The following is a 25,012-nucleotide window of genomic DNA, read 5'->3' as shown; positions in this document are numbered from 1 at the left end:
CAAAATATAAAATGAATGCATATACACTGTAACACCGAGCAACTTACACTATAATATAGCAACCAAATTTCATTTTAAAATTCGTAATCAAATACCTAATTTTAAGTGGTCTTAGCATGTACAATCCAAGAATTTTTGAGACGGAAATAGAACTAAAAACCGAAGAGGTGGGCAACCAAATTTTCTTCCAACAAACAACCATAGTTGCAAAGCGTCACCACCAACATTGCAGCTTCTCTGCCGATCAACTGCCGCATATCTATGGAACCGAAGAGGTCCCGACCACCTTTCCACCACCACCTTCCAAGAGAATCGAGAGGTCCTCGAAGGTCCTTCAAAGGATCATTTACCGGCTTTCAGGTGGTCCCTAACCACTCGGGTCCCCCTTTAGATCTATCCCCAAGCGCAATATGACTTTTCTTATAAAGATTCGGTGAATTGGAAATTTCATCATTTGTCACGCTATCACTAGCATCAAATGCTACATATTATTCAATATTATAAGTGTTTAACAGTTTTTTGTTTTTTTCAATCCGAGTTTGAACTTACGAATGTATTATTTGGGAAGATTGTCCTTATCTTTGGACTCGATGACTAAAAGTAAGACGTCACTTCATATGATATCAGAGTTGAGTAGAAAGAAAATTAATTTGGTTTTATTTTTTTTATTTTACCAAAAAAGAAGTAAAAACAAATTGGGTAAAAAAAAAAAGGTAAAAACAAATGGCTAGGAATTTTTTTTATAAAAAAAGAGTTTGTGAGGAGCTTTCTCCTATTAAACTCTCTTTATTTTTCTCTATTTTTTTCAAACGATAACATTAGACAGTAGGGACCTTATCGTAAATTCAATTCCACAAAAGACGGCTTCAGCCCTTTCGGCTTATATATGCTCCAGCCCACACCAATACTCTCTCTCGGTATCAAGATTAAACCGGTTTTTTTACCACCTGGACCGCTTCTTTTACATAAAATCCACGAACCGTAGCCCCTTTATCTTTCATCGTCATCCCCTTCCGATTCGATCCCAAGCAGGTTGACCTAAATTTGTTTCCAGATTTCCCCAAATTTCTTATCATAATCGTTGAATCGGTTGTCCGTTTGTTTGAATTCGAACCTCCGCTATCGATTAATCCCAAATTCAACCCAATCCGTTGGCCTCGCACAATTCTAGGGTTTCGACTCTGAATCGGCCCCTTTCGCCTCGTAATATTCCAATCCCTCTTGTTTATTGGATCTATTTTCTGTCTTCTTGCTTTGCCCTCTCGAATTTGCTCCTAATTTTGTATATTTTTTCGGCCGCGTCGAATTTCTAGGGTTTCGTAGAGTTCGTCTCATTAGGGTTTGTTCTTTGTGTAATTTCTGTTAGGGGTTTTGTTCGCCTCACCTATCTGTCGCTATTTCGTGCATATTTTTGTCAATAATTTCACGATTTCACTTGTCAATTGCAATTTCTAGGGTTAGGGTTTCTAAAAAAAATCACCTTCTTTATTTGGTAAAATTGGATTAGGGTTACGGTTCCTAAGGCCGATAAATCTGTTTCTGTTCATAATTCAGCGTTCAATTGTATTACTTAAGCCGTCTACTGTTCCTCCGAAGAATTAGTAGAGGTACAATTTTGTTGTTGTCACTTTAATTTTGTGATGGGTTTTGTTGTAATTATTGTGAGTTTTTTGCCCTATCAGTTATCATTATTATTCTTATGCTGACAAATAAATCTGATAAATGGAAACAGTATTGAGATTGAATATTGATATTATTGAAAATATTTTGTTAGTTAATGGTTAGCTTAAGTTGGAATATGTGGTCTGGTGAAATGATAAAAAAGGCTTAAGTGGCCTGTGTTCAAGTGAAGATATGTTGGTGTTTTGATTAAGTGGGTGAGCAATTGAAAGCAAGTTATGCGGGTTTTGGCGGGTTTGGATTAGCAACGTTACATGGCTGCAGTCTTGGCTTTGGAAAATTTTCTATGAAAAATGTAGTTTTTTTTTTCTGCTAAACGCCTAAGTATTATTGTTGTTGGTGTTGTCATGCATATTTTCAAAATTTTCATAGAAAATTATTTGGGCTTCAGGTTAATATGGGATTCAAAAGACCCTTTGATGATGTCGAGTTCCAGGAGCTTCCTTATAAGCACTCAAGACAGCATGAATTCGGTGATAGACGCTCACCATTTTCTGATGCTGTTTCTTGTAATGGTGCTCCCCGAAAAACTTGTGTTTCAGGTAAATGTTATTTTGGGATTACATTACCTTCGTTTTCTTTTTGTAGCTAATAAAGCCTGCTATTTTAATTACTGAACATGGTTGCTTTGATAGATTCATGGTGAAGTCTAATCTTGTTTTCCATAATTCAGGGGAGAATCGGAATGGTGATTGCAAATCTCAGTGGCGTGACGTTCTTGAAAAATATAGTGTTGCTGAAGTTTCAACATCTGTCAACAAGGGTTGTGCTTCCTTCTCATTGGTAACTAGGAGTTGTGGTGAAGAAGATGTGCGGTCTGGACCAGATGCTTGTTCAACTCCTACTGAGGATTTCAAATTTGACTTCCCAAGGAGAACATTTGTTCCTTTCAAGGATGCTTATTCTTCTTTGTTTGACTGCTCTCCAAGAAAACAAGTTCCTGTTGGACCAGATCATCAGGCCATTATCCCCACTTGGAGTGGACACATGAATTTGTCGGATCAGAAAGTTGAGATTAATAATGACAGTGAGGAAAAGCTTTTAGGAACATGTGTCATTCCAATGCCTGTGTCAGACCTATCAGCACTTGAGTGTGATAAGGTTGGACTTGGTCGAACAGATTGTAGCTGCCTGGACGCAGGTTCAGTCAGGTGTGTGCGACAGCATGTCATGGAAGCACGGGAAGAACTTAGAAGAACCCTTGGAAATGAAAAGTTTGTGAAGTTGGGGTTTTGTGACATGGGGGAGGAAGTGGCACAACGATGGAGTGAAGAAGAAGAGCAGACCTTTCTTGAGGTTGTTTACTCCAATCCTGCATCATTGGGGAGGAAGTTTTGGAAGCAGTTGTCTGCAGTGTTCCCTTCTCGAAGTAAAAGGGAACTGATCAGCTATTATTTTAATGTGTTCATGCTTCGCACGCGGGGTGCTCAGAACAGGTCCAGTATACTAGACATAGATAGTGATGATGATGAGTGGCATGTAAACGATGGGGGTTCCAATGACGGGAGAATTGCTGAAGATGATGAAGACTCTGTTATTGAGTCTCCTTATTATCAAGATGATCATTTGGACCATGAAGAGGATTACTCAGAAGAAGATAGTAGCGATGATGATGGCGGTGACGGTGATGGTGATGTGGGGCATGTTGGAGGAGATTCTAGCGAAGAAGATGGCGGGATAGATCATGTAGCACAATCATACATGCTGAACTCAGTTAACGAAGGAAAGTTTGATACAGTTGGGGATTGGGAAAAGAATTCAGCGTGTACTGGAGAGGAATTTGATTTCCAAGATGACTCGTGCGTATCTTTCGAATTTCAGTCCTATACGCATGACTCTCACAGCAAATGCTTGGATAGCCAACCGGATGCATCCGGTGATGTAGCTGGTCATGCATATTTATTGGAGCCTTGCAACGCTAAAGTTTGGGACGCCAGATTCACGGTGGACACCATGAAAGGCGATGATCTACTGCCGACGTGGAGTATGATTGAAGACATATTCGATCAAGGCATGGAGGATTACAGGATGACGGATGAGCGCAAGGCTCCAACTGGTGGCTAGTCGCCGGTGGCTTAGGAAATAATTCTTTTAACCCAAATAATCGTTACTGTAAATACTGTAAAGCTCATGTGGGGGCTAAGTTTTGAGATTGGAAGCTAAGTTTCTATGCAAGGGAGCTTTTCTCCATTTTTTTTCTTCTGTTTATTAATATTTTTTGCCCGAAGCACAGGTGATTTGATATCCGGTGTTTCTTTTTGTACAAAAACCCATGGAATCAATTATTCTTGTATATGTCAAGTTTTCTCATTGGAATATTCCTGTCATTTGTAATTTTGTGTGCAGCTTCATTACCTCTTTATTTACTGTCCCATAGCAGGCAGCCACACTTTGTATGGTTGCAGCCGTCTTTAAGGAATCCGGATCCTCTTTATAAGAATCTCGAGGATTCGTGAATCGTGTCCGTTGATCGTACTCATAAATCATTTTAAATATTTATATTTAAAATTAAACACAAACCGTGCTTGAAAAAAAAACTGATTATACGATAAACGAACATAATTTACGAATTCTCAGAATTTTCACCAAAAGGATCTAGAGAGTATCCTGTTGGGTCTTTAAGTACTCTGCTCATAATTTATAATGGGAATAGGATCCCTTTCGAATCCAAATAAACTGAGCCTAAGGATCAAATGATCTCGATCATTGAAATTTGATCAAACGGCTACAAATAGAGAGTCCTTCTAAAAGTTATAATAATTGTAATTGTTGAATCAAATTTTAATGATCTGGATCATTTAATCCTTCAACTCAACTCTTTGGGTTCGGAGGGAATCGGTTACTTTATAATGCGGAAGGACTGACATGCATGCTGCAATTGCGATTCTCTTATCTTGAAAGTCAATGCTTTAAAAAATGGGTGTTTTTTTTTTGTTTTTGTCGAAAATGGGTGGTTGAATTCTTTAATTCTTTTGTGTTGGCCACGTGGAATTCTTCAGCTGATTTGGCAAAATTTTGGTCAATTACAAGGACCCCTTTCCACCTGAGCCAATTGAGCATAAAATTTGGGTCCTTGAAATTTGATCTAACGACTAAAAATAAGAGATCTTATTAACGTTATAATAACTTTAGTCGTTTAATCAAATTTCAATGGTCCGAATTTTATGCTCAGTAGGCTCAGGTGGAAGGGATCTGAAGATGATCCATTTCCAATTACAAGATGTCAAACAGCTCTATGAACTTTAGAACTCATTAAGCTTAGCCCAAAAAAGTTACGTTTGATCTATTGGTTAGAATAGTGTGCATGTCTATTGATATTTTAATTTTTTTTTAATAGATACAAATAATAAAGATTAGAAGACACAACCGAGCGGAGAATTTTCCCTTACCCAATTTTCATATGAGTTTTAAACAAAAAATATGATCTGGAAAATGGTAAGCATGGAATTTTAATAATTAAACATCTGCAATGGATATATGACAAGAAGATGACTACAATATGGGCGGTTGACTTGATCAAAGAAACTGGTAATTACTAAGCAAATGTGACTTTCTATGAATTGAAACTTACACATTTTGTTTTGGTCTTTGATGAATTGGGAACAACATGTGTCATCTTAGTCAGCATCTAACTTCAAGATTAGTTTGATGATTTCAATCTCAGCCCTTGAATCATATATAAACATTGTTTTACAAAAGACCAGTCGTATACTAATGTAGTGGGAAAGGGATTAGAAAGTAAAGAAAACTCATTAATATGTTGACATATACCTATCATTTATGCAAATACATTTCCTTTTCGGACTTTGCTAGACGCAATTACTCTTATTGACGCATAAAAGCTCGCAATTGCATCAACAGCTAAGAGTCACCTATGGACGTGTTGAAGACTGTCCCCAGCAATCCTTGAACTATATGACCATAGGAAGCTTATAGGACAATAACGACCTGACCTTTGGATTGTGCTTCTCTACAATTACAAGCAAAGACAAGTTTAAGGCATAGTTTGGATGATGATGTTTCAGTTTTACACTATTTTATTGGTTAGTACTATCCACACGGCTATTTTTATTTCTCACACAATCATTTCAGTCTTCGACCATAGGAACGAATGAATTAAAAAACAACAATGACATAAAATTAATAAGAATGTGTAGGAAGTAAAAACAAAGTACGTGAAGAATGTTACCATATATATTTTACTTGCTAGACGTGTAACTCCTCAAACCTTGGGATCCTCAATACACACCCAGCAATCCTGGCCGTCCAGTTGAGCAGCGAAGACGTCTCACTTGACAACACGTGCTGCCAATCTTTTATTTACTTTTTATCTTTTGCTTCCATTCCATGCATGGAATTCTCCTCCGACTATAACACAAGCTAGAGAGAGAAAGTGAGAGAGAAGAATCTCTGAATCAGTCATGGCTTAAGCCTTGATTGTGTTTACAGGCCTCTTCATCGCCATCACTGGCGAGAAGAAACCCATTGCCCCAAAATTTGATCTTTTCGATTTAATCCCAAATTTTGTTTTCAACATTGAAAAAAGGGATTGTGGGTTATACTTTGATATGGAATTTAAAGGGTCCGTTTTGTTGGGTCGGATCTCGTACTTCACAAAACCGTCACATCTCAACACTTCAATTCTCCCATCTGTTCATCACCTGTAATAAAGCTTCAAACTTTGTGATCTGTTTCTCCAGCTGCTAGCTCGATCTGAGAGAGATTGTGCTCTGTTTCTCTCTGCCATTTGGGTATTTTTTACTGCAACCAGGGAACCGAATAATGCTGCATTCTAGCTACTTCGTTTGAGGTGAGTCTTGCTAATTTTACTTTGTTACTGCTGCCCCATCTTTTGGTTTTGACTATTGAGTGATGGAGAGAAATCCAACCGTGGAGAAAGAAGATCAGAACAATCAGAACCAGAAAAAGAAATTTGTGTGCAAGTTTTGCAGCAAAAGGTTCCCCTGTGGGAAGTCATTGGGTGGTCACATAAGAACCCATCTGAAGATTCTGAACAAAAAACCAGCTATTCAAAAAGAAGAAGAGGAAGAAGATGATGAAATTATAGCCAACGCTGCTTCTAGGATTGTAAAATTTTCACCTTTAGATGGTGGGCATTCTGGGTATTCTCTCAGAGAAAACCCCAAGAAAACATGGAGGTTTTCGGATGCGAGCCCCAGTTTCCAGTTGCAGCAGGAGGAGGCGTGTAAAGTATGCGGCAAAGGGTTTCAGTCACTGAAAGCTCTGTGTGGTCACATGGCTTGTCACTCGGAGAAGGAGAAGCTGATGAACAAGCTTGAAGAAATCTCAGAGTTCGATGAGAAGCAGAAGCTGCTTGATGTAATGAACAGTCAGTCGGATACTGAGGCATCGGCTCCTCCGAGGCAGAGAAGGATTTCCAAAAGATTGAAGCAGCAGAATCTGGATGTTTACTCTTCTGTGGCAAATGGTGGTTCGTCATCTGGTGGTTCCGGAATCGAGCAAGAGCAGCAAGAAGTTGCTATTTGTTTGATGATGCTGTCACGCGATTCGGGTAGTAAAGGGGGTTTGAATTCGTTTGCTGAGTCTTCAGACAACAACTCTGTGGTTTTGGAGGCGAAATCATCGTCTATCGATGTGAGGATTAGTACTAAGAAAGGTATGAACCGTGCCTATAAAGTGAGTGATGTTATAGGGATGAAGAGAGCAAGAGAGAAAAAGTTCTACTGTGAAGAGATGGATGTTTCTGACAATTCTGATTCCGGGTATTTTAGACATGAACGACCTAAGAAAGTTGATTCGGAAGTTTCAGAAGATGGGTTTTTTAGGAATGGTGAATTTCACAAGGGTAGAGCAGAATTTGGATCCAGAATCGAGGGATATGAGTCCTATGATGTGAAATTAAGGAAGGGTTTTTGTGTCGAATCTGAATTGGGCAAGGATGTGTCAAATGCAGAAGATCGTAATCCTGATCAAGTGCATGGAGATAGAAGGACTTTGAAGTATGCATTGAGAAATACAACCAAGAATGGAACTTTTCACAGACCAATTGCTGATGATTCTTCCAATGTCAAACCCTGCAGAATTACACGGAAGAGCGGAAAATACAAGTGCTTGACATGTAACAAAACGTTCCATTCTCACAGGGCTCTTGGGACGCACAGAGCAAGTCACACCAAGACCACTGCTTACTCTGAGTCCATCTATGAGAGTGGGGAAAACAGCATGGACACCGATCCCTCTCCAATTCCGACACCCGAAAGCAGCAAGCTTGCTGAGCAGCATTGCAGTGGGAAGAAACCAATGTATGATCAGGACTTCAGTGGCAGTGCAAGGAGATGTTCAGGGTCCAAGAAAAGCAAGGGGCATGAGTGTCCCTTCTGCTTCAAGGTTTTCAGGTCAGGCCAGGCTTTGGGCGGTCACAAAAGGTCACATTTTGTTGGGGGATGTGAAGTCAAAACTGTGGTACTTGGGCAGCAAGAACCTGATCAATCCCCTCCTCATGAGGCTGAAATCACAGCACCATTTGATCTCAATCTTCCAGCTCCAATGGAGGATGAAGCAAATGACCATTTTGAATACATGGCATGGTAGGTCGGAAGATGGGGTTTTTTAACATGAACCGAAACATAGTATGCATCTTTCGACGTTAAATTCTTAATTGTACATCCAACCGTTCATTCAATTGGTCCATTTTAGAATTTTCGTGCAAGAAGAAGCAACAATAGCATGAAACTTTTTTGGTGGGTCTCATTATCTGCAACTGTAATGATGCAAATGAAGGCAAAGTACAGGCAATGTGGTTAATTTTTTGTCTCTTTGGGTCCCATCAGTTCAAAGGATGCCTTGCAGAGGTAATGGTTGCAACTTTTAGTTTAAGGGAGTGGAAGAATTGAGTTGTTCTTGCAATTTTCCATCTTCTTTTAGTTTTTCTTTTCTTCTAAATAATTTATTTCATCATCTTTCTCATTTGTAGGGCACTTTGATCTGTTGTTTCCCAAAACAAATAGTTATTAGGAACTTATTGTTTCTCTCTCTCTCTGACAATTTTAAATTATTATATGTTCTCCTACACTGTTTTGGAATGTCTTATAATATTGTTTATCAACAAATTTTCAACTATAAAATTAAGAGGAGTATGATGATATAAAAACCAAAAGTTGGAGAGGTTTTGAGACGGACTTGGAGATCTAGACCACTCATTAGTCCTACCTTACTGACTCATCTTATACAAACTAAAGGTTTGAATCTCTCTCTTGTACAGTCCAGATTTCTTAATGTATCGACTCTAGACTTTGAGATTCAGAGAGAATCTCAATTCTTTAAACTTGTCCATTTAAAGTTACAAGTAAAAGAGAAGGGAGAAAGGTTTGCTCTTGAAAATTACCTCATTTATGAAGGCCACATTTGATCAAGTGTCACTTTCCATCACCTAGGAGTAGGACCCCATGTCTTAGCTTATTAGGTTAAGTTTTTGGTGCGGCGTGCTATCATGGGCTATATCTTTTTTGGTATCGTCCGAGACTCTCTCGGACACTCATAAGCCGTAGTAAGTATTTATCTGGTTTAGTTTTGTGTTTAACTGAACGGAAAGAACTTACATCTACCTCTTCAGACTCTACAGTAACATTGCAGTCAACAAAATAATGATATGACTTTTTACTTTCCGACTTAAATATTTTAGGATTGATTTAGGACACTATAATAAGAGTTTCGAAAAAATGCATATAAGTCTCTCTCGATGTAAATCTTAAAAAAATGAAACAAGGACTAATTGCGTCACACCTTACATAACTAGCTCCACTTGTAATTGTGACCGTTCAGAACTTCAGACTGATTGCCAATTAAGCACCGAATCAGTGTTGAAAATGGATTTATCCCAAAAGTTGCAAGGACCACCTGCTTTATGGGGAAATATTAGAAAGTGGTGCCACTTAAAATGTTGGGAGAGAAGTTTCCTCCATCATTTACAACCCTAAATCACTCTCACTGTGTATTCACATTCACATCTGCATTTGCAATTGCATCTCTCTAAAATTATGATTACATATAACAAAGCTCCTAGCCACTCTTGCTTGTGGTTGCTTTACAATTAGTCTTTTTTCAATCTAATACAACAAACAATCATTAAGCTTTATCATATTAAGTGGAGTCGGCTGTATGAATTTTAAAACGCCACTGCTTTATTGATGTTGCCAAGGATCAAATCTAGATCACCCATGTGATAGGCGAGAATACTTACTACTATGCTACAATGACCTTGAATGATTGTTTCCCATTACGATTTGTACATTAGGGGATCCCGAAAATTGAAAAAGCTTCTGCAGATAGAATTGAGCATTTGGGGTTGTTGGAGATAAGGATAAATCTTAAACATCAAGGTTGAAATATTGGATTAAGGAAATATAATTAGTTTGTGGAATCATGAGGAATCAAAGTCCACTGTGCACTTTTCATCAATGGGGAAGAAACTTTGGTTCAAGGTGGTTACATAGCACCTACCACTAAGCATTTGAGTTTGTTTTAAATCATCTAAATTAGTGACATGTGAAAACGTATATTAATAATCTAAATTTTGGAAAAAATATTGTTTGGTATTGAAATACAATTATGTGGTACATTTAATTTTCCTTTTTAACATAAACAAACAATTGATTTATGCTTTTGAATATTGTATTAGTACTCAATTCACGTGTTATTAGTGTTTAAACTATTCATGAAATTGTCGGTATTACCATCAAAATATTCGAAAAATCAATGATCGATATGGAAAGACGGGTGAAATAGAAACTCCACCCTATATCAGCGAAACATAGGAAAATCAATTAGTACCAATGATATTTACTTATTCACTATAGAAAATTTGTCAGAACTCATTACAGATTTCTAACTTTCGAATTTTTCTTTTGCGAAATTTTTTTATAATTTCGACTAAATCTGAATGAATTATATAACTACCCCATTGTAAATTTCCATAATTTATGTTGAAGGTAACCAATATCAGTATATTCATCGATATTTTTATAAATTTGCATATCGCTATTTCTGCCTAATATATAAATGAATTGGTTATACCACTCGATAGAATCACAGTACTACTCATTTACCTTTATTCGTCACAAATTGTGCATTTTTTCCAACTAAATATATTCATTCCATGATTTCCATCATCCGAGTGTAGTGTGTGTTCTGTGGACGACCTCAGCCCTCAGGACCACCTTTTTTTTAGGGCAATAAAAGCTCGAGTCAGCTTTGCATTGCATCAACTCGAATCAAGAAGCACTTGAGAGGAGTATCAATTGCATTATGTAAATAGGTCCAATAATTGAAATTCCACGTATGCTTATTTGTGGTTTGTACCATATTTACCCCTCAGGCTTACGAATTGTTGTAAATACACAAAATTTCTTAATTATGGGATTATTTGTCGTTTAACTAATCCCTTAATTGTAGGATTAGTTATAGCCATATAATCACCTTAACCCCCAGTCCGTTTCATCCCTCCTTTTTTCCTTCTTCCAAACAATTCCCTCTATCAATCCTCCTCTTTTTTGTCTTTTCTTTTCATGGGTGATATTTTTGTATTCTTCCCTCCAAATTCGTTCCTTTAATGGAGGTATATTATATCATATTTATATTTCAATGTTCCGCCATGTAGGTTCCCAGCATTTTTCTTCCAATACAATAGGTAGTTTATTTTGTTTTGCAGGTAGATTATATCTGCTTTGTAGGTATAAACATTTTTCTTACTATACAATAGGTAGGTAGTTACTAAATTATATCGGTTTTGTTTTCTTCATAAATAGTAGGTAGTTATTAGATAATATTTTAGTTTGAGTATTTAAATATTCAAAATTTAAAAACTGAATAAATGATAAAAAAAATTAAAGAATTTAAATATTTTTATCTGAAGGGGCAAAATTGATATAAAAATATGTAATTGAATAACTAGACTCAGTCCCAAAAACTACCTATGTTTTTGGACCTAGATCCAAAAGCCCCTAAATAGAATTATGAACTCATATGGTCTGTGCCTCAAATATATTCAACCACCACTTAAGGAAACACCAAAATCTTTCAAAACCAAACATGCATTATTGCACTCTCTAACTCTTTAGGCAACTTGGATTTGCTTCTCACTTAATCATATCACAAACCTCTATCACTTTTGAGTAGCGATTTTGGTACTCATTTTATCTTCTGCCAATACAAATTGAGTAATTTATAATTTTTATAAAATCTACAATGGGTGTGTGATGCAGACGTGAATTAAGTCAAATAGTCATGATAGTGTGCCTATCTACCAGACTGTCACTCAAATTTGAATCCTCTCTCCGTAAATCAGAGTAAGAATATACCATAAGCTAAATTGTTTGTTGCGATAGAGGAGCTGACTCATTTATTCAGATGGAGAAATGTTAATATGAAATGGAAGAATTAGGAGTGGGGTTGGTCAATGCTATTTTTTCCATTTTTATCTCTGCATAGAAGTTGGAAATGTATTACCTAACATTAACAATCGAGGGTAGCTAGGGTTTCTTTTAGGGTTTCTGATTTTTATTTGTTTTCGGGTGGACATCTTTATCATGCCTTTTTTGATCCTATAGTGTAGTAATTTTATTTATAAGTTGAACCACATCAATCTTAACAATGTTCTAAATTTACCGAATATTTTTGCACTCGAGTTTGAATTATCTTCTTTATGTTAGATTCGAACACTGCTTTGTGAAAAAAAGAAAAGAAAAAGAGAGAAGTAAAAAACTGGCGGAGCCTCACTTTGGGCCTGTAGACTGTAAGGATTGGGTCTTGCATAATTGTGTTCACAGTCAATATTGTAGGATACAAACCGACTAGGCCCATCCACAAAAAAGGCCGCCGTGGCTCAAATAATTGAAGAAGAATTGATTTGTTGTGTCACTCTCAATCAGTTCTTTTAACGGAGATTAGCTAACGAGATATTTGTCGATTGATAGGGACGTTACATACTACTGAAATCTCAGTAACAATATGGACATATGATCTGCCACTTGTTATCCAGTTTCGGGATGACTTAAACGAAATTGGAATGCCATGATGATATTTCAATCAATTATTAGTCGGGCATAAAAATTTTAAAATACGTGAAATTGTGTTATTGATTTAGGATGCCATGAAGGCTTAGGCGTACAGACCAGTGTAGGCAAGTTCTCCATTTTCAAAGGCCACAAGTTCGAGACTTCCACCACTCTAACTGTAAACAACTGCTAGGGTTAGAATGAGGATGTGATCAAGGGTGGACGCATATTGGGATTTAGGTGGTTCCAAGACCATCCGGAGTTCATAAATATACATGTGAAGGTCTTCAGATGACCCTTCGAATGTTTTGTAGTCCCTTTGTACCTAATAAGTGTTTGATACAATACCTGCTAGGCATATCTCGACAGGTTACATGGACAATATCAACAAATTCTCTCGATATCACTCATGAAGTGCTCAATGAAATGCCTTAGTGCATAAACTGAAATTTATTTTGTGCGGTTCACGCTTCCCTTATTTCTATCTATAAAACCTGAACATTTAATAGTGGGACCACCCAAGATTCGAATTCTGAATCTACTACTAGATACGATGGGACGCTAATGCGTACAATAAGGACAAAAAGTTTTTTCATATAACAATTGTATCGTCATGTGATGTTAATTAATTCATGTATAATTAGTTGCATGGTTATTTTATAGACAGTAGATATACAGATGTACCATTGTATCGTTGTTATCGATATTCTATGCCACCGACGATCGACAAGAAAGGAGACTGGAAGTTCCATGGCGCGTGATCATATCTCCTCGCGCACATAGCGGCAGGTGAAACGCCGCTTTTAGCACATGTCGTGGACCACCTTCTTAATTTCTATGCTGATACTCATGACTGGGACTAAGAGAGCTGCTCAATATATACGGCATGCGTCCTCTCTCTCTCTCTCCTCTGCTGTTCTGACATTGACATTGAAGACTCCGACTACATGACACCATGCCACTTAAGCTTGTTCATGCATGCATGGTGAAAGCCTTCATTTTAATCATGAAACTCCCTGCCTCACTTCTCCTCCTCCAATCATTTTCATTGAGGTCAACTGTTTTATGACTTTTGCCACAGTAACGATATTTTACATACTCTTTAGCCTCATTTTTCTACCCATAAGATACTTTATTTGTATATTTTTGCAAGGATTCGTGAAGGAGATTTGATTTGGCGTCTACTTTTTAGGTTTGGAGTTTGGCTTTCTCCGAGGAAGTGGCGGCGACAGTAATCTGGTTAATGCTGCTCGAGATTAGGGTTTTTTTGTTGTTTGTTTTTTCAGCATTCGGGCCTAATTTTATGTGCACCTCCCATTGTATCTTGGGTAGCGGCTCTAATTTTGCTTGAAACTTTTACTTTATCAGTTGTTGTTTACCTGACTTTTTTTAAGCCTTGTACTAATTTTTAATATAATAGAAGTTCTCTTCTTGATAAAAAAATAAAAATAAAAAATAAAAAATCATGCAACTCCACACGCTCTTTTGGAATGGAACCGGTAATGTATGCATGCACTGATGCACAAAGTGAACTTATGAAAATTAAACCATATATACACGGGGAGGATTCGTGACAATTATTTATACAAGTTTTTGTGAGGCTCACTTCATAATATATTTTAACAATCTGAACCGTCTATTTTTTAGAATATCTTTATAAATCATCTTTGCAAAAATTAAATAAATCCAAAACAAATTAAAACAATCATTTGTAGTGAAGACAATAAAAGAATACGGTTCTACAAAAAATTATGTATAATTTAATTTCAAAAAATGTATAAAATAGTGGTGCAACAAATTCGTCCCATATGTATAATTTAATTTCTAAAACGTGGGCTGAAACTTACTATCAGCTAATTCGAGATCGATTGAATTTTATGTTTTACTCATATTAAGTTGCAGTTAACCTTATTTGTAGACACCATAATATGATATATCAACACTATTTTGACCATTGTACCTTTTCAATATCGGCGGCATCAACAATAGAGTGGTTAATATATTTGTAATATAATATTTAGGGATCTTCTTAAGTTAGGGTAACTTTATTCACCGGTGCTTTCTAGGTTTTTTTTTTTTTTTTTTTGAAGTTTTAACGAAAAGCCTACAGTACTGTTTATTTTAACGAAAAATTATATTTTTACACTAAAAAGTTAATCATGGTACTATTTACTTTACTATTTATTTTGTCCTTATCATTAAACTTAAAGTTTTTAAGTTCTTTTCCTTATTATTTATTTTTTTTTGCTTTAAAGGGACATTTATGTCAAAGTTCAAACAGAAAGCAACTGCCATGGCCCATCAACCAACGAAAAGAGAGGGTCACTGGTCACTGCGTTACTTGATTAGCAGTTAATTAACTAGTTAGTACGTTCCTCTCTGAATCTCAAAACGAATTTATATGATGCTTATGCATGGAAATACTAGCTAGGTAGGCAAACATAAGTTAATCATGTCGCACAGGTAATTGGCACTTTACGCCAGTCGGCCGGTAAGAAAGCTTTACGTAATTGCCCGAAAAAGACGAAAGAAAGATAAACAAAGGTGAAGTGGCAGAGTGAAAAAAGCAATGTCGGCTAAAGCAATACGTACGCAAACTCAGCGGACAACTATACAACTAGGGCAATTCACAAGTCCCTGAAAAAACCAATAGGTTTCAAGGTTCAAATCGACTAACTACATTTCCTAATTCATTTATAAACCTATCGAAAAGGATTACGAAACAAATTCAAAACGATCGATGCATGGTAGACACGTACAGATATCACACACACACACACACACACACACAGATATAGAAGCTTTTGATTGAGGGATTTCTGTTTAGGTTTCTCTCCTGGAGCCATGGTTTCCGTCTGCGCAATGGTGATCCAATGCATGCGCTTGGGTCTCTCGACTCCATCTGCATATTGTTTCTTCAGTGAGTTTCTCCTGTTTTCTATCATCTCTACTTGGGGAATTGACCTGCCCCACTTGATGGTCCTACGAAGCTTGTCTCACGCCCCACACACACACACATATATATATATATATATATATCATTATCAGAAAGTTAATATGAAAATATATTATCAGATCTCAGCAATTATTTAATCAAATATCGCAATTAACGTTGTGAATGAATTTCCTTAGGATGTTCAATTAGATGTACAAAAGGAAAAAGTCTAAGTCAAGAGGTACATTCTGTTAATTACATACAGAGCTTAATATATACTAGTTAAGAAGCTGAAGATACTACGTGCACCTGCTAGTCAAGCCTGCAATATATCCGCATGCATGCGTGGCCTGCAGATACGTTAACCAAGCTTTAACAATATTAATGCTACATATATATCCCACCTACACAACAAAGATTTGCGTTAATTAAGTAGGTACTATCTACTAATTAAACCATGATTAGAATCAACGAAAATACAATTTGCATATCTCATGGACAATACAGGCTTTTGCGTGTTTGTACTGCAGCCATTATGAATGAGAATTATACGCCGTTCTTCTTTTGTAAGCTTTTTCCCCTTTTCCTTTCTAAAATATTTTGATCAATCCCAAATTCTCAGTTGACGCATATTTTGATCTATATAAAATATATAAATACACAGTTTCTACCCCTTATTTTTACTTGAGGCATATATCATGAATGCATAAATTAATCTTAGATTGCATACCACCTCTTGTACTATTTGATAATCATTTCAGTTTTTAACTTTTATATTTTTGTGAAAACAAAATACTGGAAACCGTTTGGTAATTAACTCTTTTTAGTTTTTAGATCAATTGAAAACTCTTTTTAGTTTTTAAACCAATTGAAAACTAAAAACCAAAATGAAGCTAAGTTTTGAAAGCTGAAAGAAGTAGCTTTTTATGTAGATGGCGACTTTACCATAGTGGCGGAAAACAATCATGTGCGCACCCTAGTGCTGGTTCGATTCCCACTGCTCCCCCTCCCTCAATTTTCTGAATTGAAAAATAATTACTAAACAAGTTTTTCGTTTAAAAAAATTGAAAACATAACTAAACACACAAAATCAAGTCAAGTTTTGAAAACTGAACTTGAAAACAAAATTAATGTAAAAAACGTCTCGTTAATTTTTCAACTCACATGCTTGATGATTTGACATCCACTTTAATATTTTTTTCTAAAAAAATGTTTTGAGAAATGAATTTTTGCTGTCAGAGATCGTAATAACGTCAGAGGTTTCCAAGAATAACAGTTATAACTTTCGCATGAGCAGATATGGATTGCAAATATGCAGATGATGAAATCAATCCAAATCCCCACAAGGAAAAAAAAGTAAAATGAATTATCACGTCTTAGAGCTTCCTTTAACTTGCTTTGGCTGAAAGAGAAATTAAAGTTGGCATGCAATAATCAAAAGATAAAATATAGTCAACAACCTAGCAACCTAGCAAAAGATCCCAAGCGTAGCAGATAAGTTCGTAGCCAATGAGAAGTACATGATGTTGATAGTGGTGCATAAAAAGCCACAAGGAAACAATTAGATACACAAAATTATATGTATATACTAGTCATATAGAATAAGAACCACTCAATTATACTTCACGCTTGTGTTTTTTAATTAAAAAGGAAAACACCTCTACTTTAATTAATTCCACAGATTTCAGAAGATTTCGGAATTAAAAAGCTACATTCTTCCAATCATGCGCCTAAAGTAACTTCTCCAGAAATCGAAATTATTATATAATTAAGTTGCTATAATTCTTAGTCTTCACCATCCTTTCAACTTCTAGGGTTTTCAAACCAACAGTACTATTGCCTACATTCTGGTGATTAATATATATCTGCGTGTGTTCAACCTAATAAGCTAGCTAGATGATTGTTAAGAAGTAAGTACAAACGTCAGGTTATGAACCTTTATAATAAGAGAGCAACCTCCACGAGTACACTACCATTATAACGTCTTATATTATGAAAGTTATTCTCCTAGGCATTATAAATTGGATAGTACTATTCACATATCTATTTTTACTTCTTACACACCACTCTCAATTTCCGGCTAGTGAATTGAATGAATTGAAGCAGATCAATGACAAAAGATTAATAAGGGTGTGTGTGAGGTAAAAATGAGTGTGTGAATAACATTATCCTATAACTAGAAAGTACCATCTTCATTATATACATTAAATAGTTAAATAATTCAAGTGAAATATTGGTGTATTATTACCCTTTTACTCCAGTCGTCATCGATTTCGCATTCCAAGAGGTACAATGTCTCCAAGAAGCCCTTCATCGGTAGGAAGAGGTGGGGTTGGCTGAGGATCAATGAAGTGGGATGATCCTCCTGCAGCTTGATCATCGTCATGACGCGGGACTACTGCTTGGTGCGACGCCGTTGGGGTCAAATTAATAGGACTAGTTATTTCTCTGGGTCGAATTGTTGGATAATACATAAACTGTGAGGCTGGAGACAGCTGAGCCAACTGGTGGCCTGCAAAGCTAGATTCATGACCAATGACTCCCCCACGAGGGAATGCAACGGTATGATGACAGTGTTGGCCTTCATATGTGGTAATTACAGTTGTGGGATCTTCAGAGGAACGCTCAACTCGTTTCTTCACAGTGCATTTGGTATTTGTGCAGCGATAATAGCTCCTGCAAATTAAACAACAAAAGATTGAGTGTGAGATTCTGCATATAAAAATTATAATGCATGTATTCTGGTGATTAATATCTGCATGCATATCTAATAAACTAATGATTGTTGGTTTGCAAAATAAACAGTTAAAAATTCAGTGTCAGATTGTGTAAGATGATGCATATACATTTAACTGTTAGAATATTCTTTTGTTCCAATAATTCATAACCACTTTGAAGTTGTTTAATCCCAAATTTGTAAACTCTGTCCCTCTACTCAGTTCACAATCTTTAGATTAAAAGTTAGTTTTTTTAGTGTAGCTAGATAGTGGCACACTCGCAATCTGTACAATCTCTAGGTCTATTTCCGAGGCTTGGAAATTTAGGGTAAGAAAAAAATTAAAGCTATCAGTTATAAGAAATTAAGAAAAATATTTCCATATTTAGATGACAAGGATAACAGTCTCAAAATGAAAATATATAGCAAGTACCAACATTTTAGTGGAGATGGTAATTAAATAGTTGCAGACCTTGGAAATGGACTATTTTTAACAGCCTTCTGACCATATTTCCGCCAACGGTAGCCATCCTCCAGATGATCAACTTCACTCTTTGTCACGAATGCGAATCGTTGCTGCCGGATTCTCTTCGGCCCCTTCTTTTTAACCTTACTCCTACAAAATATTTTACCTACAATTATCACAACAAAAACAATATCTTGAAAAATCCAAAGAGAAAAAAAACCCAAAAGATAAGTGAATTCTATGTCATATATTGCAAATTAAACGGAAATGCCATATAAAAGTACCACATATATATTCATGCATGGTTAGTTTCTAATGTGATCCGACTAAAACGTAATGCATATAATTATTGACATCAGTCCACATGATCGCTCAGAAGATATTGACATATGTCAACACTAATGTGGTATATCATGCATTATGTTTTACCTTAAACTTAAACTGTTAGGGAATAAACCTGTAATTCGTATCAAACTAAATTAACTCTCAATTCCAAACAATAGCAAAGGGTTCAACATAGTCGGTAGTCGGCAACTAAAAGTGAGGTGGTGCATGTAATTATAAGCCACCATTATTAGGAAGAAATCCAAAAATATGGACCACAAATTAAAGAAGAATCCCATGGCAGGAATATCATCATCGCCCAACTCTCTCTTTATTATGGTAATGCAAATGCTACTTAGAGACAAATATGTCACATGCATCATCCATCACTTACTCACACAAATGCTATTGCAATATTCGCAGTAGCGTTCGATAATTCATACAGCTGACCTCACTTAACAAGATAAAATCTTGTTATTGTTTGTAAAAAAAAAAAAAAAAAATTCCCTATAGCAAGAGCTAGCATATAATTACATTATTGTTCCTAATTAAACCTAAATCATTTAAAAACAAGCATATATAATAAAACTCGCCTTATTTCCACCATGTTCTCACTCTTTACCAAAAAGTGTGAATTTTGGCACGCCATTTCCTGCCGTTAAATTTGCTTTGCCACGCCCTAATTCTCTGTGGAATTACGAAAATGCCACCCCAACTTGCATGAACTCTGTGTGTGTGGGTACAGCTCTAATAGTTTCTCACTTTCTAAAGCGTACGGACGGAGACCCCAATTGCAGATTTTGCAAACCCGTTCTGATATTTTTCATTTTTATCCATTTAATTATTTATTTTGTAAAAAGATCCCTGCCTCAGTTGTAGCCCACGAAAAGCAAGTTAATTACGCAATAAGCCATTATTAATCAATAATACTCAATCATGGAAACCCAACTCACTGTATTTCGGGCGGTGGTTTGCCGCCGGAGCCTGCAGACCTCTCGGGAGGATCCTCGCTGGAGCTCGTAGACGCGGACTGATTGGTCGAAGCGGATCCGAGAACCGGGGCCAGGTCGGAGCTCCGAAAGGCGGGGCTGCTACTGCTGCTGCTGTTCTCCAAAACAAGAGGACTACTGCTAGTATTTCCCGCCAAATCGGACATGTCGTCGGCGGCGGCGATGGGGTCGAGGCAGGGGAAGACTTCATCGGGTTTGGAGGCGTCCGGGTTGAAGTTCCAGCCGAAGTTGCTGAGTATGTTGCTGTCTCTGTCGTGGGTGGTACTGAAGAAGTAGACGCTGTCGGAGCCCGGAGGCCAGGTGGACTGAGTCGTGAACTCGGTCGTGGTTAGTGGATCGCGTTTTTCGTTGTTGTCGTCCATGAGAATCGATCAGGACGATCCGCCGTGGAGTGGTGGATTGGAATCGTCCGTGAGAATTGAGCATGAATTAGAAGGAGGAGGGGAGAGAGAAGAGAAAATTAGGGTTTTGGTGAGTGAGTGTTGGAAAGGACGCGTTGCTTTTAGAACTTTATGAAGGGGGGCTGCAAAGCTTAGTCTCGTCATGCACAGTTGCAATATATGGAGAGAGGGAGGGAGGTGGAATGAATTAGAAAAAAGGAATCAAATGGAGAAGAAAGGAAGGGGGGAGAATAGAGAAAAGATAGAAAAGTCGCCGTCAACCTTTCAAGTATGTGCCCGGAACGTCTTAAATCATGAGGAAATTTTTTCTCCTCTTGTGTAATAATATATGGTTTACCGTCTTATGTTTCGAACACTTAAAAAATGGCTCCAATATAGTACTGGAGTCTCATATTTAAGCAAAGCTAGGAGAAAATGGGGCAACTAGCACCGCATCCGTCTACATAAAAAGAACGATGGTTTTGTATTGAAGAGTATTCATTCTTGCATTCGTTAGAATTTTTCTCTTAATGTTGTTTGTATCTATAAATGAAGACAAAACTCATGTCTACTTATTGAGTGCACCTCATTGTCCACTCATTTGTAAATATTATATTGTTATTAGTATAATATTATACATATTATAACCAAAAGCGTTCATTTAAAAATGATCTTTTGCAAAAAACCAATAAAAATAGGGTGGTTTAACAAAACATTCTCGGTATTGTTCACTTTTAACAAAAAACCACATTTATACATTTCCCTGGTACTATTCACTGTACCTTTAAAAATGACTTTTCATTAAAAGGGAAGTTGTTTTGAACTTTTCGTTAGTTTTCCTATAACAATATCATTTAAACATCCTTATGTATGGAACAATTTGACAGTTTTGATACTTCAATCCTTATTAGTACATATAAATGACCAAAAACTTTTTAGTTCAGTTGATTTTTGGCACATGAACTTGAAATAGTTATTCACAAATTAAATAATTTTGATTATGACATTAGCCAATAAAAATATGTTAATTACAATGAGATGGATGGGTTTATACAAGCAAGTAATATATCTTCCCTTTGTTCTTTATATTTATGTCATTTGGATACGGAATGCATCATGTACATTATTGCAAGGGTCGGATGTGGAGTAACTTAATTGATGAATAGTAGCATGGTACTATGTGAATGCCACCCCTTTATGTCTATATATATATATATATACACGGTTTCTAGTTCAAAATAGTGTTTGAAATTGGCATAACTTCTCACTTTGATCATTGAGATTAAAAATCAATAGAAGTGGTTACTAAATTTGTTCATCGCCAATCATTTAGGTCATTCTGTGAAAAATCTCTGTTAAATTGAGAGTATTTTTATCTAATCAACCCCTCCACTTGCATTCCATTTAACAAAGATTTTTCATGAAAAGACTAAAATGATCGACAGTAGACAAATTTAAGAACCATTTCTATCACTTTTCAATATCAAAAATCAAAGCAAAAGTTATACTAATTTCATGAACTATTTTAGCTAAAAATCTTATATATTTTGAAGACACGTCATGTGGCCCTTCATGTGGTTGTGAAGGATTTTCGTCATTTTATTTTCAAGTTTGGTAGAATCCCAAACCCTATCTTTTTCAATATGTGTTTTTAATTAACGATGTTGATTGATGGCATATGGATGCATGATGGTGAAGACATATATGTACATATATAATGTACGACTGTTGCAATGAGTTATCCAATTCCCCAATACGCAACATTCATGGCTCTACTTAATAACTATGTTGCTTGAGTTGTAACATCACCTATTCATACCAATAATTGAGATAACATTAACACGTACGTATAACATAAAATAAAATCCATCTACGGTACGGTTAAGTATTGATTCGTTTATTCTCTTCTTTGTGGCTTTTTCTCTGATATATTTAACAAATTATGAAGTTTGTCATGCAAAATATGAAGCTCAATAAACAAAGGCATGACTATAAGTTAATTAAAGAAATTAATTCTATATTTGTTTATAGAGAACAAGTTTTTTTCGACATTAGTCTATATATATCAAGGTAACTCTTTGTTAATCAAAGAGGATAAAATAACTAATCACTACTGGTAGTCTAGCAGGTGAAGACGAATTTCAAACCCGTATTCTATATAGAACGTCTTGGGTTCGATTCTATGTGAGTCTTTTCAGCTTCTAAAAGAATAGACTAGTAACGAAGCCACCAACTTTTTTTTTTTTTTTTTCCAAGTAAGATAGAATAACTATTTGACAAGGAGGATAAAATATAACTTGAAAACTAAGGGTGGGATAGCAATTTTGATTTACCAACTTCCTCTATCCCACACCCTAATTTTTTATCTCCTCATTTCTCCATACTCTCATGCAGTAATTAACTCACATACTACACTTAAAAAAAAACTCACAGACTACAATTTTTTTCTAGAGTTAAATCGTCATAATTATACGCATAGATATGCATTACGTGGGTAAATGATACACAATGATTAGATTAGAGTGATGAAGTATTGCTATCATCTTCATGAACCTTATTTAATTAAAATTAAAACCAATAATCATATATCAAAATGTGTTGAAAATGGGAGCATTTTTACTCACCACCATTTAGTGTGGTGTATGCTCACCATCCTATTTATCACCGTTAGATGAGTTTGCATTTCGAGATTCGTGTAGTGGATAAGCACAAATTTCAAAATTGAAACTCATCTAACGGTGATAAATAGGGTGGTGAGCATACACCACACTAAATGGTGGTGATAAAAAATTCACTCGTTGAAAATAGACGAGTGTGGTTCACTTGTCAAATTAAGTTTGAACAATGTATGCTTTACCAAACTTATAGAGCATACGCATATGAAAGTTCATCTCCTTTTACCTTATTTTCTTTGTCGTTTCTTCTACTTTTTACAATAATAAACCAAATATGTTTATTTGAAATGACTTAATTTTCCCAAAAATAATAGTAGTAACTTAGAAGAGCATCTTTAAAAGAAGCTCTAAATTTTTGTTAAACTAGTAAGTAAACAGAGTTAAAAAAACTATTTTATTTACTCAATTTAACTTTTCATATCCGACAACACTTTCTATTCTAACAAGCTTTGAATATTTTATTATTAACAATTCAAACTCAATTCATTCATTCTCTAAAACAGTTTTTATACTCTTTATTTTCTCCTTACTCAGGAGTCCACTTGAGTTTTATTGTTCTTTAATATTTAATTTATGAACAGTTGCCTTGTAAATTTAACAAGTGACTATTCATTTTAATGTCATAGAAACTCTTTTACCGAGTTTGTTAGAGATGTATTTTTTTTTTCTAATTAGAATAAAATTTTGGTTATTTTACCGCATCTATTGGAGATGCTTTAAGTAGCAGCCGCGTACCCTAAATTTGACAGATTTAAAACTTTTTTCAGTCGATGAATACAATTAGTTTTGATTTGGAAGGCATAGCTATTGGTTAAGCCTAGAGGTTAAACATGTGGTCCAAACAAATCATGGTCCATATCAAAAACCTTTGACGTGGAGGTGTTATGTCCTCCCATACCAAACGCAACAATCACACTGTTATCCTCAATAAAATCACTCTTATTTTATTTTGGGGGATAATATTGTTACTCAAATTTAATACTACTTCCTCAATTACTTAATCATCCAGAGGCCAAGGCTTTTGAGAGGGAGGGAGAGAGAGATTGATACCTAAATCTTTTTAATTGATATAAAAACTACTTGAGCCTCAAGCAAGCCCATCGTTTCAACCAAAATTTATAATATAAAATAATAAATAGACCATTTGTTGTTAAAGAGAAACCATTGCCTGCTTCAGGTTGTATTTCAGGGCATTTTATATTGGAAAGTATTATTGGTATTCTAAAAATTTCATTCTATACTCCCATAATTGTATTTTTCTTTCCTAATATAGAAAGTTTAGAGTCTAGAATGAGATTTTTGGAGTGCTAATAACAATTCCCTTTATATTTTGGTATATCTAATTGTCAAAATCCTTTGTCAAATATAAAGAACTGCTAACTTTGAAAATTATTGAGTATATAATACTTCGGAACGTTATAATATTTTTATTCTTTTGAGCAATTGATGATTAACAAGATTTATTTGTGAGTGAAAGAAAAATTAACATAAAATAAATTTATTGTCACGTTCATTTTATGTTAATTGATTTTTCATCATACAGTAGGAATGCACTCTGCATATTGTTGGAAGGGTGAATGCCAGGACTGAGGACCCGGAGACCCACATGTCATTTCACAAGATTTATAGAGATAACAATTGGGTACGTGGGGCAATTGGATCGATAACCCTACGAAAGCTTCGAAATCTTTTTGAATCGTCCACTTGTGGGTTTGTTGGACTCCATATAATCGCCTGCGGTAAAACATTAGGGTTCCTCCTAGAAGTGGGTTGACTCAAAACTCGGGTTTTTT

General features: G+C 35.8%; 3 protein-coding genes across 11 annotated transcripts; 2 read left to right on the top strand and 1 right to left on the bottom strand.

The window, feature by feature from the left end:
- The first annotated feature begins 903 nt into the window (after positions 1-903).
- Positions 904-3,744, top strand: LOC125477736. The gene is made up of 3 exons (XM_048585150.1): positions 904-1,607; positions 2,072-2,222; positions 2,354-3,744. The coding sequence occupies exons 2-3, from the start codon at positions 2,078-2,080 to the stop codon at positions 3,742-3,744; spliced, it is 1,536 nt and encodes a 511-aa protein (XP_048441107.1). The 5' UTR covers positions 904-1,607; positions 2,072-2,077.
- A 2,093-nt stretch (positions 3,745-5,837) lies between these two features.
- On the top strand, positions 5,838-8,744 carry LOC125477574. Its single transcript, XM_048584808.1, has one exon. The coding sequence runs from the start codon at positions 6,553-6,555 to the stop codon at positions 8,251-8,253; it is 1,701 nt and encodes a 566-aa protein (XP_048440765.1). The 5' UTR covers positions 5,838-6,552; the 3' UTR covers positions 8,254-8,744.
- A 7,067-nt stretch (positions 8,745-15,811) lies between these two features.
- LOC125477660 (probable WRKY transcription factor 57) lies at positions 15,812-20,975 on the bottom strand. 9 transcript variants are annotated; one of them, XR_007258695.1, is made up of 5 exons: positions 20,108-20,975; positions 18,837-18,980; positions 17,897-18,324; positions 16,594-16,667; positions 15,812-16,052 (listed from the first exon to the last, which is right to left on the bottom strand). XR_007258695.1 is itself a non-coding variant. In XM_048585042.1 (4 exons), exons 1-3 carry the CDS (start codon positions 20,524-20,526, stop codon positions 17,913-17,915), a joined length of 975 nt encoding a protein of 324 aa, XP_048440999.1. In that variant the 5' UTR covers positions 20,527-20,975; the 3' UTR covers positions 15,812-16,667; positions 17,897-17,912. The 9 variants fall into 9 exon arrangements, 5 of the variants coding, with proteins under 5 accessions (XP_048440999.1, XP_048441000.1, XP_048440998.1 ...); XR_007258696.1 differs by having other exon boundaries at positions 15,812-15,998; XR_007258693.1 differs by having other exon boundaries at positions 16,594-18,324; positions 20,108-20,974.
- Positions 20,976-25,012: the final 4,037 nt, after the last annotated feature.

Source organism: the organism of the source record quoted next, unplaced genomic scaffold (assembly GCF_019419815.1).
Source record: "Pyrus x bretschneideri cultivar Hongxiangsu unplaced genomic scaffold, Pyrus_bretschneideri_v1 Contig22, whole genome shotgun sequence".
Classification (NCBI taxonomy): Eukaryota; Viridiplantae; Streptophyta; class Magnoliopsida; order Rosales; family Rosaceae; genus Pyrus; species Pyrus x bretschneideri.
The sequence above is the reverse complement of the archived record's forward strand: the minus strand, read 5'-3'. Positions and strand labels throughout refer to the sequence as shown.